Source organism: Cinclus cinclus, chromosome 28 (assembly GCF_963662255.1).
Source record: "Cinclus cinclus chromosome 28, bCinCin1.1, whole genome shotgun sequence".
In the NCBI taxonomy this organism is placed as follows: Eukaryota; Metazoa; Chordata; class Aves; order Passeriformes; family Cinclidae; genus Cinclus; species Cinclus cinclus.
The window spans coordinates 1965570-1980466 of record NC_085073.1 but is presented as its reverse complement, the minus strand read 5'-3'; the positions used below and the strand labels follow the sequence as shown (position 1 = coordinate 1980466).

The window sequence follows — 14897 nt, the reverse complement described above, 5'->3', positions numbered from 1 at the left end:
AAACCTCTTAGTGGGGTAAGGAGAGTCCTGCCAGCCTCAGCGTCGCTCCAGTGCATTAACCTGCATTTTAGTGGCCCCGTGGTTGGCTTTAGGCTAAGCAGATTGGCAAAATCCTGCCCCTCCCAGTTTTGCTCCCTAAGCCAGACCGGTGGCAGGATGTGATCTGTGATCCCCTTTTTGGGAAGGGTTTGGGGGTGGGGGGTGGTGGAGTGCCTGTTCCCCACTGGAAGAGTGTCTGGTTTTGCTTTAGGGGCATGGAGAGAATCCCAAAGGACACTGTTGTGCCTCCAGGTGCTCCAGGCACAGCACAGAATCGTTCCCTTCCTCCCTTTCTTGTGTCCTTTGCTGTCCTGGCACCCCTGGCTGCTGCTGGCTGGGGCCATGCTGTGCCCAGGGCAGTGATCACGAGGCAGGAGAGTGCCAGGATGTTTCAGAGAGAGAACATCCCACCAGGGGGCTGGGCTCCTTTTTTTTTTTTTTTTGGTGCTTCACAAAGTATGTACACAGGGTGATATGGTTGTGAGAGAAGCCCTCATTGATCCTGGGTGCCAGGACAAGGCGCAATGGCTTCCCACTGCCAGAGGGCAGGGCTGGATGGGATATTGGGCAGGAATTGCTCCCTGGGAGGGTGGGCAGGCCCTGGCACAGGGTGCCCAGAGCAGCTGTGGCTGCCCCTGGATCCCTGGAAGTGCCCAAGGCCAGGTTGGATGGGATTTGGAGCAGCCTGGGATAGTGGAAGGTGTCCATGCCATGGCAGGGGGTGGCACTGGATGGGCTTTGAAGTCCTTTCCAACCTAAATCCTTCTGGGACTCTATAAAGTTCACAGGGGCACACAGGCACTGCTGGCATGGGGCTCTTGGCACACAGATCCCATCTGGCAGCGATGCTCTGGCTCTGAGGAACTGCAGGTTTTGGGAAGTTGAACCTTCCCCAGGAGAGGGAAAGAAGGTGCCCAGAAACCCTGTGTGGAGCAGGAGCTCAGCTCTCGTGCACTGGGATTGCATTTCCTGTTGTCTGGAAAGCACACCGGGGGTCTGGTCACTGGTCCTGGCCCTTGGTCAGCTCCAGCCTGGCCCTGCCAAGTCCAGCTGGCTCTCCAGTGTCTGCAGGGAGCTTTTGGCTCAGAGCTGACACTGCCAGTTTCCATGGCCACAAGCACTTCCCTGTACTGCTGCAGCTCCAGGCTTTTGGTGTTTATGGACCTGCTCTCTGTGAACTGAAAGCAGCTCCTGCTTTAGCATGAGATTTTCAGGCTGTCCCTTCATGGGAGGTCAGGGCGAGCTGCCTCACAGGAGTGGGATTTGTCCCTTAGCAAGATCCAGGTGCCTGGGGGCAAAAAAAAATACCCTTCACTTCTCTCTTATCCCAAACCTCTTTTCTCTCCTCCTTCTGCAGGGAAGAGCAGTGAAAGAGCCTCATACTCCACATTTGGAAGAGACACAGGGATGCCAGGACTAAACCAGGTAATGATAAAATACAGTGAGATTTTCTGCTTCATTTACTGGCTCCCGAGAGTGAGAGTCTGGTAATGAAAACCAGCCTGGATTTACATCTGATCTCTGTGCATGGGGTCCTGGGAAACCTCTGCTCTGCTCCAAAACCTCTGTGAATGTTGGCGGTTCATACTGCTGTGTGCTGCTGGCTTTGAAGAGTTGTCAGAGGTTGGAAAATGTTTGTTGTAGCAGCCTCTTGATTCTTTCCCAATCTTCTTCAGCCTCACTCATTTCGTTATTGTTACTCCTGGTTTGTATTTGATCAGCCATGACCCAGCCACGCTGCCTTACTGGGGAGTTCCAGGAAGTCAGATCCAAACAACACCTTTCCCTGTGCCAGGCTGGCCGTGGGCAGGGGGGCATTCCAGGACGCTCCTTCCCACACCATTGCCTGCCCTGGGCTTTCCCTCGCCCCTTCAGGAGTATCTCCCAGCTCCCTGGACAGTGTCTTGTGTCCCAGTTCTGGGGAGGGAGGGAGGGAGGGAGGGTCTCTGACATGGTTTCTGTGCTGCTGCAGCATCATTTGTGTGACTGTTGGGTAGAGCTGTGTTTTTATGGTGGGGCTGTTGATGCAGGAGGAGCAGGAGCTCCCTGTCCAGCCCTGGGGAACAGCATCAGGACATGGAGCTGCTGGAACCAGTCCAGAGGAGGCCACGGAGATATTCCCAGGGCTGGACCCCCTCTGCTCTGAAACCAGGCTGGGAGAGCTGGGGGTGCTCACCTGGAGAAGAGAAGGCTCCAAGGAGACCTGAGAGCCCCTTGCAGGGCCTGAAGGGGCTCCAGGAGAGCTGGAGAGGAACTGGGGACAAGGGATGGAGGGACAGGACACAGGGAATGGCTTCCACTGCCAGAGGGCAGGGCTGGATGGGATATTGGGAAGGAATTGTTCCCTATGAGGGTCCCAACCCAAATCCTTCTGGGACTCCATGATCTTCACAATCCTGGAAGGGTCCCAGCCCACCAGAGCCACCTCTTGCAGACGCAGCCTGGCCCCATTGGGTCACCCCGTGTGAACTCCAGGACTCTGCTGGTGGAACAACTTTGGTTCCTGTGGGGAATACTACAGGTGTCAATCCAAGCTTGGAATGCAGCAGAGCAGCCCTGAGATAACCTCCCCTGCTGCCACCAGCATCCAGAAATAGTTTGTCAGGAAGGAGCAAGCAGCTCCCTTTGATGTGTGGCTCCAAGTGCCCCCTCAGTGCCCAGCATGGCCTTGGGGAAACAGTCCCAGCACTGGAGCCAAGGGAGGAGCTTTTGGCCGGACAGCTTTTATTTTATCCATGTATGCACACACATATTACACGTTTTAATTTTGCACAAATTTGTCATAATTTCCTCCTCTCTGAAGTGAGGATGTTTCCTTTGCTGGAGCAGCTGTGCTGGCTGTGCCAGAGTGGATTTCATTTACCACTGAAGCTGCTCAAAGAAAACTGGGCCCGTTGCCAAGTGTTGCTTTTGGATGCGATGGTTTTGCTAGGCTTTTGTGGAGGAGGGGGGAATATAAGGTAACAGAAATGGGGGGCAAATGGCTGGGAGAAGCTCCGGGAGAGGCGGGCACAGGGCTTGGGATCGGGTGGCAAATCCCACTTGATGTGGAGTGGAGACAAAGCCCCCTTGTGGGGGTGGGGGGAGGCCAACGGAGCCTCTGTGGCCCCCAGAGCAGTTGTTGCTTCTGGCTTCAGTTTGGGGGAGTGAGGGGGGTTGACTTTTTTTTTTTTTTAAATGAAAAATTGTTGGAGATGCTCTGGATGGGGATCAGGTTCTTCCCCAAAAATACACTGCTCTGGGGAAGACTGGCAGGGCATTTCCCTTTTGTTTAACCTTGAACCATCTCCTGGGGCATCCCCCAGGAGAAGAAGTGGGAAGAAAACCCCTTTCTCTGAGAATGCCTCAAAATCCCAGTGGGCTCCTGTCTGCAGGAGGAGCAGGGCAGCAGCTCCCAGGATCCCTCCCGGTGCTTTCCTTGGCCATGCACAGAGCGGGTCCGGAGCAGAGGAAACCTGAGCAGTGGAACAGATTGCAGGAATGTCACCAGCTGTGAACACACGAGCTCCTCTTTCCTTCCCTGACCCCTTTCTGGAGGAGATGGAGTTTGAAAGCAAAGGTTTTTCTTTCCAGTTTCTCAAAAGCCTGAAATCTTCCTTTATTTCCATGTGTTGCCCTCGGAAGATGGGTCAAAGCTGAGCTTTTGGGACTTGAGGGCCCTTTGCCAACACTGTGCAATTCCATGTAAATACACTGAACTTCCTCCCGAGGTGAGAGGGGCAGTGCTGGAGGAGAGGCTCTGGCCCAGGAGGGAGCACCCCGGGCTCCAGCTCCCCTGGCTCCGCACTGCTTCCCAGCATGCCCAAGGTCAGCCGGGATAAACACGAGGGAGGAGTTTCCTGGCTTTAGAAAGAGGGATTTGGCTTTTCACTGATAAAACTCAGGAGAAAACCACCCTGAACAGTGGCAGCACCATTCCAGGGCACTAGTCACAACATGGGCTGGTGACATGGGGCTCATCCTGTCCTCTTGGACATCAAGGTGAGCATGGGACCATGATGGTCCTACCATGGCACCTGCAAGGTGACTGTAGGACCACAATGTCCCCCACCATGGCACCCGCTGGTTTGCATCCCTGGTTTACAGAGGTCCCTTGCTGGGGTCCAGCAGGAAAGCACAAGCTGAAAGCCCCTTTTGTTCCTCCACACCTATTCCCTCACCTCCACCCCCATATTTACGCATTTGCTTTCCCTCCTGGCCCCTTGGCTCATGTTTATTTTTCCCCTCAGCTGAATTGGTGTGAAGGTGGCTCAAAGCAGCTCTGTTCTCTGCTAGTGAGTCGTTTTGCAGTGTAATTCCATGGAAGGGCTTTTCTCTCTCCTTGTTTGCAGCCCAGTTTCCTGCCTGGCGAGATGGGAATCGCCAGCCCGAGCACACTTTCCCCCACCGGAGGCAAAGGGGGGTCTCAGTATTTTTCTTACCCCAACAATCCTCGCAGGAGAGGTGCTGAGAGCAGCATAGGTGAGTGACTGTGTGTCCCCGTGTGCCACCATGCCACCTGGGCAGATGCCCTCATCAGATCTGCCTTTGGGAATGAGGATTGATGTTGGGAACGAGAGACTAATGTTGCCACGTGTGCCCCTGGCATGAATTTGGCCTTTGCACTTTTCTGGGGAGGAAATGCATATAAATATCTCTTTTTTATATATATAGAGAGAGGTATCTAACCTCAAAAAAGGAGTGCTCAGAGTCAGGTACAATTTCCCTCTTTCTGGAAAATGCCAGATTAGCTGAAAGCAGCAAATGGCTTGAGGCTCTTGTTAAAACACCTGCAGCCACACTGCACATCACTCATCCTTGCTGGCAAGCCTTGGGCTGCCATGGAGGCTGTCTCTGTGGCTGGTGACCCTCCAGGAGTTGCAGCAGGCAGGACTGGCAGGAGCAGGGTAGGAAGCAGCAGGAGGTCCAGGCGCTGTGCCTGGGACACAGGGAATGTTTGCTCCAGGAGCTTTCCCTGCCTGCTGCGCTGTTCCCAAGCAGGGCTTACCCATGTCTGGATCGACCTGGGAATAAGCTTTTACCAAAACCTGGGTTCAGGTGTGAGTTTAACTTTGGAGGGAAGGCAAGCTCCAGTTCCCCAGAACTTGTGTTTCTCGTCACAGTTCCCCCTGCACCCTCCAGAGCCACTTTGCTGCTGCTATTTCGGGCTTTCCCCAACAAATGAAACCAGAAGTGACCCAGTGATGGGTGCATATTTCAGTGCTTTTCAGAAAAAGGCGTCTACTCTGGTGCTGCCACTTCAGCCTGGAAAATTATTCTCTAGCATTCTGTGGGATAGATTTCTGCTCTGGAGGTACATCCCAGCAGAGTCCCTGGCTTGGCACCCTGCACCCCCCAGCCAGGGGTTTCCTTAGTTATGAAAAATAATAAAAAATAATGATGAAAAACAATAAAATGTAATTATGGAAAAATAGTTATAAAATAATAATTATGAAAAAAATTAATTTAGCTTGTGCTTCCCCTTGAGCCACTTCTGGATGTTTCCCCACCACCTCCCTGAACTGTCCCCTTCCTCCTGGATACTGTGTGCCCCTCCAGAGATGGAACTGGACAGATGGGCTGAGGTCTGTCCCTGGGAAGCACAACCCTGCCTTCTGCAGCAGTGAAGCTTTTCTGAGTGTATCCCTGTGTAGGAAGCAAATGAAAATACAGCCCAGCCCTGCATGTGTTCCCTTTCTGCATCCTCTATCCACAAATCCACTTCAAGTTAAAAGTGTTTCCAAAAAAAACCCCAATGAGGGGTTATAACATTACATGTTATATTTATGGGCTCAGTGTCTCCCAACAAGCCCTTGCTGTCCTGGGAACTCTTTGTGGGTGTGAAACCTGCCCCCAAAGGATACAGATTTGGAGAGGCTCATTCTTGGACATTTTCACTGTTGATGCTTCCTTGGCCATGGGACATTTGGCATCTCAGCCCTGTCTGAGGAAACCTGCAGTTTCCAATCCCAGAGACTTTTGCTGCAGCTCGTTGCCCCTCCCTCTAACCCCCTTGAAAACTCGGATCCTTTCTTCTCTGACTCAGATGGACAGCCCAAAAAGGTTCGGAAGGTGCCTCCTGGACTCCCCTCCTCGGTAAGTGGCAGCAGCGCGTTCCCCATTGCCCCGCGTCCTGGGAACCATCCCTGCAGCCCCGGACAATCCAGGACATCGCGGGCTGGGATCGAAGCGGGCTGGGGAAGGGATTTCCCATGTGCGAGAATGGGAGAGCTCCGTGGGGAAGGAGCCGGAGCCCTGGGCCCCTGGCCCGCAGCCTGGGCCGTGTTTGCCGCTATGTCGCGAGTGAAAGGCGACACCGGGAATCGGCTTTCAGTGCAGTGGGGGAAGCGGCGCAGTTGCGCTGGGGGAGGCAGCTGAGCCCGCTCCAGGTGTGCGCTGCTTTATAGGAAAGCTGAGCAGCCTGCAGGAATACGCTATCCCTGCTCCCGCGGCTGTTCCCGGGGAATAAACTGAACAATGGCTTTGTGGCTGTAAGTAATGGGATCTCCAGGAAAGCTAATTGGAGCGGGCTGCAGGGTTCCTGCAGGAACACGGGAGCTGTCTGGCGGCCGGGCTGCATTCCTGGCTGGAATGTTTGCATGCATGCACGGCTCTGTCCCATCGGACTCTGTCTCCAGACCGGGGCTGTGCCGGAGATGTGCCCTCACTCTCTGCCAAAGCTGGTCTCCCCCAGTACCCAGGGAACATCCCCATCCATGGGGGAAATCCGTGCTGTGGCATTCCCTGACTACTGGTGCAGAGCTAGAACCTCCACCACAGGCTCTGCCTTTGAGATAGGACCCGAGGCGCTGGGTTTGGAGGACACCAAGGCTTTGCCAGGTTGGACTCACAGACCTGGGGGTGTTGGAGGATCTATGTGGATCCACATGAGGCAGAGACCAGCTCCAAGAGTCTCTGTTTTTACAGAGAAAACCTGCTCGAGTCACAATCTCTGTTGCTGCCTCGAGTTTCTGTGTGAAATTTGGAGCTTTACCCCAGTCGACATGTGGGGAAAACATTGCCCTGACAAATGGCCTTTATTGGCCTCAAATTTCAAAGTGCTGGGGCTTGGTCCATCCTCTGGAGGGCCCTGATTCCCACAGGAAGAGCTGCTTGGCGTTTGCCACAGCTCAGCCCCTTCCCTGTGTCTGAGTGACATCTGCACTCCAGCCTTCCATAGGATCATGGAGTGGTTTGGGTTGGAAGGAACATAAAAAGTTCATGCAGTGCCTCCTCTGCCATGGGCCTTCCACTATCCCAGGCTGCTCCAAGTCCTGTCCAACCTGGCCTGGGGCACTCCCAGGGATGCAGGGGCTGCTCTGGGCACCCTGTGCCAGGGCAGCCCCACCCTCACAGGGAGGAATTTTTCACCAACATCCGACCTAAATCTCCCTCTCTGCCCTGGCTGTTGCCTCTGCTGCCCCTTGATGCCAAAGCTCCAGTTTTTAGAGCACGGGCTGGTTCTGCCTCTTTCCCTCACCCACCCTGTGCTGGGAGCTCCAGCTTCCTGGTTTGTTTTTGGACTTCCACACCTAGAGAGACAGATCTGTGCCCAGGCAGCAGAAGTGTGAAGCAGGAGTGGCCTCAAAGGCAGTGAGTGGATCAAAGGCTCTTTCTTGTCTGACTCACCCGTGCAGAAGCCCGCCCCATGTTATCGCTGGACCCCGTGCAAAATAAATAGGTTAATCAGCATCTCATTAAAATGAAGTGCTTTAATCTGTAATTCCCGAGCTGCTTTGAAAACTTGCTGAGGTCAGTGGCTGCAGGAGTTGAGGGTGGGTGGGTGAACAGGGTGTGATGCCAAAGGCACTGAGAGGCACTGGCAGCATGAGGGGCTTCAGGGGGTGTGAGCAGCAATGCCTGGCAGGGACGGGCACAGAGGTACCTGTGCTGGGAGCCCAGGGCTTTCAGGCTCAGTGCTTTTGTCCCGAGGAGGCCACGGAACTGCTCCGAGGGCTGGGGCCCCTCTGTTCTGGAGCCAGGCTGGGAGAGCTGGGGGTGCTCACCTGGAGAAGGCTCCAGAGAGACCTCAGAGCCCCTTCTGGGGCCTAAAGGAGCTCCAGGAGGGAGCAGGGAGATGAGGGCAGGGTTAGATGGGATATTGAGAAGGAATTGTTCCCTGGGAGGTTGCTGTGGCTGCTCCTGGATCCCTGGCAGTGTCCCAGGCCAGGCTGGACAGGGCTTGGGGCACCCTGGGATGGTGGAAGGTGTCCCTGCCCATGGCAGGGGGTGGGATGAGATGAGCTTTGAGGTCTTTCTGAACCCAAACCATCTGATGGTTCTGTGCAGTAGTGCTGGGTTGGGGCTGCCCTCGGGGCCTGGAGCCCCTGCAGCTCTGGAGCTCCTGGCCACGGGCTGCTGTGTCTGGGCACAGGATCCAGGGCTGGATGTGGCCCCACACTGGCTGCAGTGCCAGAGGAACCCAGGGAGGGATTTTGTGCAAGTGGGTTCCTGCAGGATTTTGTTGCCACAGTGAGTTCAGTGCCTGGGAGCTGTTTCAGGCTGTGCATTCCCAGTCTGGTCACTGCTCTGTTTAGCCTCAGTCTACCCAAAGTCTTCCACCCCAGCTCCTGCATTTAAGCAAGAAAAACAGGGAGGGAAAAACAACCCAAGACCACAAAACTCTGCGAATCCCAGCTCTGGGGCTTTTTGAGCTGCTCTCGCCGTGCTGGCAAATTTTAACCAGAGGAAATGACCTCACCTGGAGGTCCCCGAGGCCGCCGGTGTGAGGGCTGGGGCCATGGGCTGGGGAACGGGGCTGGCCCTGATTTACAGGAGCACACGGCTCTGCGCTCCTGGCTCCGTGCACAGAAGGATTGGAATTGGCTTTTCACAGCCTCCCCTGTGCTGGGCAGCAAAATGAAAAATTAGCAGGGGTCAGAGCCAGGATTGCGGTGAAACTTGGCCCCCCAGGATCCAGCAGGAGATGTTCCGGGGGTGGTGGAGCAGGGTGGATACACAGCAAGGTGAACTTTCCCCCTGCTCTTTCCTCCCGGCTTTGCACCCCTGGTCTCTCCATCCCTGCCATTTTATCCCCGTTGTTTTCTCCGTGGGTTCCTGGCTTGGCTGTTGGTGCAGCTGCCGGGCGCCTGGCCCCGAGCCAGCCCCTGCCAGATGGCGCGGGGCTCTCAGACGTGCTGCACTCCATTCCCTGTCCCGGCTCCCGCTATTTAATCAAATTATAGGAAAAGTCAATTTGCTGGATTCCCGTTCTCCGCTGCCTCCCCCATCCCCCCAGCCCAAGCGCAGCTCCCTCTGCCCACAGCACCTGGCAGCATCCTGGGGACCAAGGCCTGGAATTCTCTTTTTTTGAGCAAGGGACGAAGGGCAGCTGCCAGTGTCCGTCAGGATTTGCCCTTCCCCCTCTCTCTTTTTTTGTCTTTATTTTACGAGTTCCCTGTAGAATCAGAGTCATTAAGGTTGGAAAAGCCCTCTAAAGGTCACAGAGTCCAACTGTTCCCCAGCACTGCCAAGGCCACTGCTGACCCATGTCCCCAAGTGCCTCATTCACACGTTGTTTGAACACTTCCAGGGATGGTGATTCCACCACTACCTTGGGCAGTCTGTTCCAATGCCTGATCACACTTCCTGTGGAGAAATTTTCCCAATATCCAATCTAAATCTCCTCTAGCACAGCCTGAGGCCGTTCCCTCTGTTCCTGTCCCTGTTCCCTGGGAGCACAGCCCGACCCCCCCCCGGCTGTCCCCTCCTGTCAGGGAGTTGTGCAGAGCCACAAGGTCCCCCCTGAGCCTCCTTTTCTCCAGGCTGAGCCCCCCAGCTCCCCCAGCCTCTCCTGGGGCTCCAGACCCTTTTCCGGCTCCTTTTACCCTTGTTGATTTCTGAGGGCCTTTGGGGTTGTTTTTTTAAAACAAAAAGAAGCCTGGCACAGGCTGTCCAAGGCCATGGCGGAATCACTATCTTGGAATGGTTCAGAAAACATGTGGCTGTGGCACCTGAGGACATGGGTTAGTGGTGAACATGGTGGTGGTGCTGCTTTTATGGTTGGACTTAATCTTAAAAATCTCTTCCAGCCTTAAGGATTCCCTGACTGTGTCTTTTATTCCTCACCATCAATTTTGTCCCTTTTTGCTGGTGAGGATGAGGGCTGGAAGGGAGCAGCTGGCTGTGGGGAAAAAGAAACTCAGGCAAGTTTCCTTCCCAAAGAGAGCTGTGTGTGCCAGGCAGAGCCCAGCCCCTGCCCCACCTCTGCTTTCAGCTGGATTAAAAAAAAAAATATTATCGGTTTCAGAATGAATCAAAGGAGATGAAAATAAGTTGTGACAAAAGTTCTCACATCATCTGAGTGCTATTTCAGTTTCTTTGAATGCCATTTCGGTTCCTTTGCATGTTGAATTTCTGCTTTAAAAGAAGAAAAGTCTGTTTTTGTCCTGGCAGAAGCTGATTTTGGGTCAGGACTTTCTAGGATGGGTTTGGTTAATCTAGAAGGGAAGGAAGAGCTTTTTCTTGTGCTTAATGTGCTGTTAAATCACAGAGTTCAGCAGTGCTGCAGAAATCTGATGTGAGGGCTGTCCCCTCCCCTGTGACAAGGACTGTGAGGGGCTTCTCAGCCCCCCATGCCTCAGTTGCCCCTCAGCCCAGTTTCCCTGGGGGCTTTGAGTGGGGGCTGTGCTCAGGAGCCTGGCACAGGGCCAGGTTGGCACAGGGGGGTCCTAAGGACACACGGGTGCCTGCTGGCACCACCCAGCCCGTCCCCCCAGTGTGGGGTTACTGCAGCAGTGGTGGCTTTTGTGGTTACCCAGAAAAAGTTATAACCATGGAAAACGGAACTGGAGCAGGGTCGAAACTTCTGCTGGAGCTGGGCAGGTTCTGGGGACCAAGGAGGGTGACAGGAACAAACAGAGAGGAGTCCTGTGCCCTGTGTCCTCTACCCCGTCCTCTATGCCCTCTCCTCTGCCCCCTGTGCCCTCTGCTCTGTGCTCTGTCATCTGTGCCCTCTGCCCTGTCTGTGCCCTGTCCCCTGCCCTGCTCCACAAGATCTGTGCCCTTTGAGGACTTCAGCTGAGCTGCTCCAGTTCCCCCCCCCCCCAGATCTTCTGTGGGATGAATCAAAGCAAAGCTGCTGGACTCATCAGATAGTTTGGGTTGGAAGGGACATCCAGCTCCATTAAAGCCCATCCAGCTCCACCTCCTGCCATGGCAGGGACACCTTCCTCAATTCCAGGGTTCTCCAAGCCCCAGTGTCCAACCTGGCCTTGGACACTGCCAGGGATCCAGGGGAAGCCACAGCTGCTCTGGGCACCCTGTGCCAGGGCCTCCCCATCCTCACAGCACATAATTCCTTCCCAGTATCCCATTTATCTCTGTCCTCTGGCAGTGGGAAGCCATTGCACCTTGTCCTGTCCCTCCATGCCCTGAAAGGTCAGTTAAGTGAAGCACTTGCTGCTCACTGCTGAAGTCTGAGATTTGAAGTTTAAGCTGTGCAGGGTTGGGGGCAGCCACAGTGAAGATGTGAGGCCATGGACTGACCAAGCCCGTCTCTTCAACTGCTTTCCTGCCCTACAGGTGTATCCATCCAACTCAGGTGATGACTACAGCAGGGATCCAGCTGGATATACTCCCTCAAAACCTCCCAGCACTGTGTATCCTGGAGCCTTTTATATGACAGGTAAGTTATGCCCAGACTGTGATCCCACAAGTGAGGCAGAGCAGAGACAGCCTTGCCTGTTACGGACTAGGGGAGGGATTGCACATCTGGAGGGAGCTCAGGGCAGGAGTGCATGAGACACAATGCAGCCCCAAAATCATTGAATGTCCTTGAATAGGAAGGGACCCATAGGGATCATTGAGTCCAGCCCCTGTCCCTGCCCAGACACCCCAACAATCCCACCCTGAGCATCCCTGAGAGCGGTGTCCAAACGCTCCTGGAGCTCTGGCAGCCTTGGGGCCGGGACCATTCCCTGGGGAGCCTGGGCAGTGCCCAGCACCCTCGGGGGAAAGAAGAACCTTTCCCTGAGCTCCAGCCCAAGCCCTGACACAGCTCCAGCCCTTGCTGGGCTCCTGTCCCTGTCCCAGAGAGTTTGTCCTGATTTGCTCAGTGGGTGATGGTCAGCACAGGCAGGATGTGATGGGGAGAGTCTCAGCCCCTTAGCCAAGGCTGACTTGTTCCCACCTGGGGGCTGGGGGCTGCTGTCCCTGCCCCACTCAGCTCTGGGTTCCTTGCAGATGGACTCCATAACTCACCAGACCTGTGGAGTTCCCCAGGTGCCATGAGCCAGTCAAGTTACGGTGCCATGCTGGGCAGCTCCTCGTCCCCACTCCCACAGTCCAGTGGCTTCAACAGTTTACATCAGCATGAACGGATGGTAATGTGTCCCCACGGCTGTGTCACCTTCTCCCCTGGCTGTGGGCTCGGGCCACCTGGGTCCTGCCTCAGCTGCTGAACCCCACAGCTTTTCCAGGGCCACTCTCACCCCTGTCCCCCTCCCTGCCAGAACTACCAGCTGCATACAGGAGAGGTGAACGGTGGACTCCCCTCTGTGTCCGGCTTCTCCTCAGCCTCCACAGCATACGGAGTGTCCAGTCACACCCCCCCGATCAGCGGCACAGACAACATCATGGGTATGGCCAAGAGTGACCCCCTTGCTCCATGGCCGGGCACAGGCTCACCTGGAAAACCAAGGCTTGTACAAACCTGGTGCCTGAGGCATCCAGCACACCCAGACACCTTTGGTCCCTCATGTGTCACCTGTGTCTGGAGTCCCTGCCTGGGAAAGAGGCACAGTGAGGTTCTTACTGCTGGAGCACCTGCGTGTTTACACCTTGTGGGGCGGGTCTGGGAGGAGCCCAGGAGCTCTGTCATTATCTCCTGGAGGCATGTGGCTTAGATGAGTTGTGGGATGGATTTGCACTTGTGTGAAGCTGCTCCCCCTAGATCCAGAATGGGAATGTTCGTTGTGGGTTTGGATAGCATGTTAACCTCCGAGTGCTTTAGTCTTTGACCCTGCTGAACCTGTTACAAAACCTGTTACTGAAATGAGCTTGTGCTCCCCAGTATATGAGGATCCTGACACTGATTTGTAGAAAAAACCCTTGTTTTTTATGGAGAGGCACGTCTGGCATTCATAGAATGGAAGTATCATTAAGGTTGGAAGAGACCCTCTGGGATCATCCAGTGGTTGCTGGGGTTTGAGATGCCCCATGGCAATAGCTGTGCTGCAGCAGAGATGTCTGATTGCTGTTGGTGGCACTACACCTCAGGCCCAGAGCTTGGAGAGATGTCCCTGCAGCCCCTTGATGGCTTCAAGGGGAAGGTGCCCCATGTCCACGCTGCTCCGACCTGGACAAACATTTAATTTTCAAGCAAAGCACTACAAGCAGGAAATTTTCCAGCAGGTGACCCCAAAGAAGTTGTGGTAGGGTGCTGTGTCCTGCTGGGGTTTGGGGCCTTGGCAGTGGCATCTGTGTCCTCTCTTGCAGGTAACAGAGGAACCACAGCTGGGAGCTCTGGAGATGCACTTGGGAAGGCTCTGGCCTCAGTAAGTTTGGGATAGTCCTGACCCCTCCCAGTCCTGCTGCTGCAGGGACCATCTACCCAGGAGGGAGCATGGACACATTAGGTGAATGCACCCCAAATCCACAACAGCCTCTGAGGGAGGGTTCTCCCCTCTCCATGTGCTGTCATCTCAGTCCTGGCACCTTTTGGTGGATGGGGAAACTGAGGCACTGCAGGTTGTGGTAGCCCTGCAGCCCCATTTCCTGCTCTGTGCCCTCCCAGCCTGGTGCTGCTCTGCCAAGACCACCCTACACAGACCTTGCGGCAGGTCCTGCAGGTCCCAGTAGTCTTTGCCCTGTGTGTGCTGGTTCAAACTGGAGGGCACTGGTCTCACTAGATTACCAGAGAGATGTCTCTGTCCCGTTCAGTGATCTTAGCATGGTGGCAGAAGGGTGCTGACAATGCAACCTGCAACAGTTCCTGAGAGCTCCTGCTTCATCCTGAGAGGGGACCTGAAGAGCAGGGGCTGCACTCAGGGGTGATGACAGTAGGGACAGAGATCCCAGTGTTAATGGTGGAACTGGGCTGGGTCTTTGTGCTAGCTGTGGGTTCGGGAAGGGAGGTCCCAGCAGGTGGTGGGTGCCACTGGGAGGGGACAGCTAGCTCAGTGTGCCACTGCTGACCGTCCCCCTTCTGTCCCTGCAGATTTACTCCCCTGACCACTCTAGCAATAACTTCTCCTCCAACCCCTCCACCCCGGTCGGGTCCCCGCAGGGCCTTGCAGGTGAGTGACAATGTGAAGGGTAAGGGGGGTTGGGTTTTCTTTGAGGAGTTCCCAGGCAGCGAATTTCCCAGGTCCGTCCCAAACCCTCAGCCCAGGGCTGGCAGCAACCCCAGGACCTTCTCCTGCCGTTCCTGACCTGTCCCCAAGTGTCCCATCTTGGAGAGGCTGTGGCTGGATTTGCCTCACATGGGAGAAGTGCAGTGGGAGCCGGGAAGCAGCCAAGTGGTTAAAACCCATGTTCAGCACCTGCTGAAAGCCCATTCCTGGTCGTCTCAGACAGGAAAGGTCCAGCAGAGCTGGTGCCCAGGCTCCCTGTGCCTGAGGTGCAGCATAACCTGGCCCCAAGGTCACAGCGAGTCACTGGGACCGGGGACATCTGGGCATCTCTCAGGGTCTGAGCCAGAGCACAACACGCGGTGCCACAGGGCTCTGTGGTGGCCCATAAGGTGTCAAGCAGTGCCGCGGTGGCCTATGCACAGCTATGGGGACTTGTGTGGGGCTGTAGTGGCCCATGCAGAGCATGTGGTGCCACAGTGGCTCGTGCAGTGCTGTGGTGGCCCGTGAGGCGCTGCAGTGGCCCATGCGGTGACATGGTGGCCCACGCAGTGCTGTGCGGTACCACAGGGGCCTGCGCAGCGCTGC

At 55.3% G+C, this 14897-nt stretch overlaps 1 protein-coding gene across 14 annotated transcripts in view; it reads left to right on the top strand.

Annotated features, from left to right (window-relative positions):
* TCF3 (transcription factor 3) overlaps positions 1-14897 on the top strand; it is an 83209-nt gene that overhangs the window by 52560 nt on the left and 15752 nt on the right. For all 14 annotated transcript variants that reach the window (XM_062510041.1, XM_062510051.1, XM_062510049.1 and 11 more), the window contains 8 exons: positions 1397-1464; positions 4371-4500; positions 6065-6114; positions 11542-11644; positions 12202-12341; positions 12471-12597; positions 13456-13514; positions 14177-14255. In XM_062510041.1, the coding sequence (XP_062366025.1) occupies positions 1397-1464; positions 4371-4500; positions 6065-6114; positions 11542-11644; positions 12202-12341; positions 12471-12597; positions 13456-13514; positions 14177-14255 (756 nt within the window). The remainder of the gene's footprint in view (positions 1-1396; positions 1465-4370; positions 4501-6064; positions 6115-11541; positions 11645-12201; positions 12342-12470; positions 12598-13455; positions 13515-14176; positions 14256-14897) is intronic.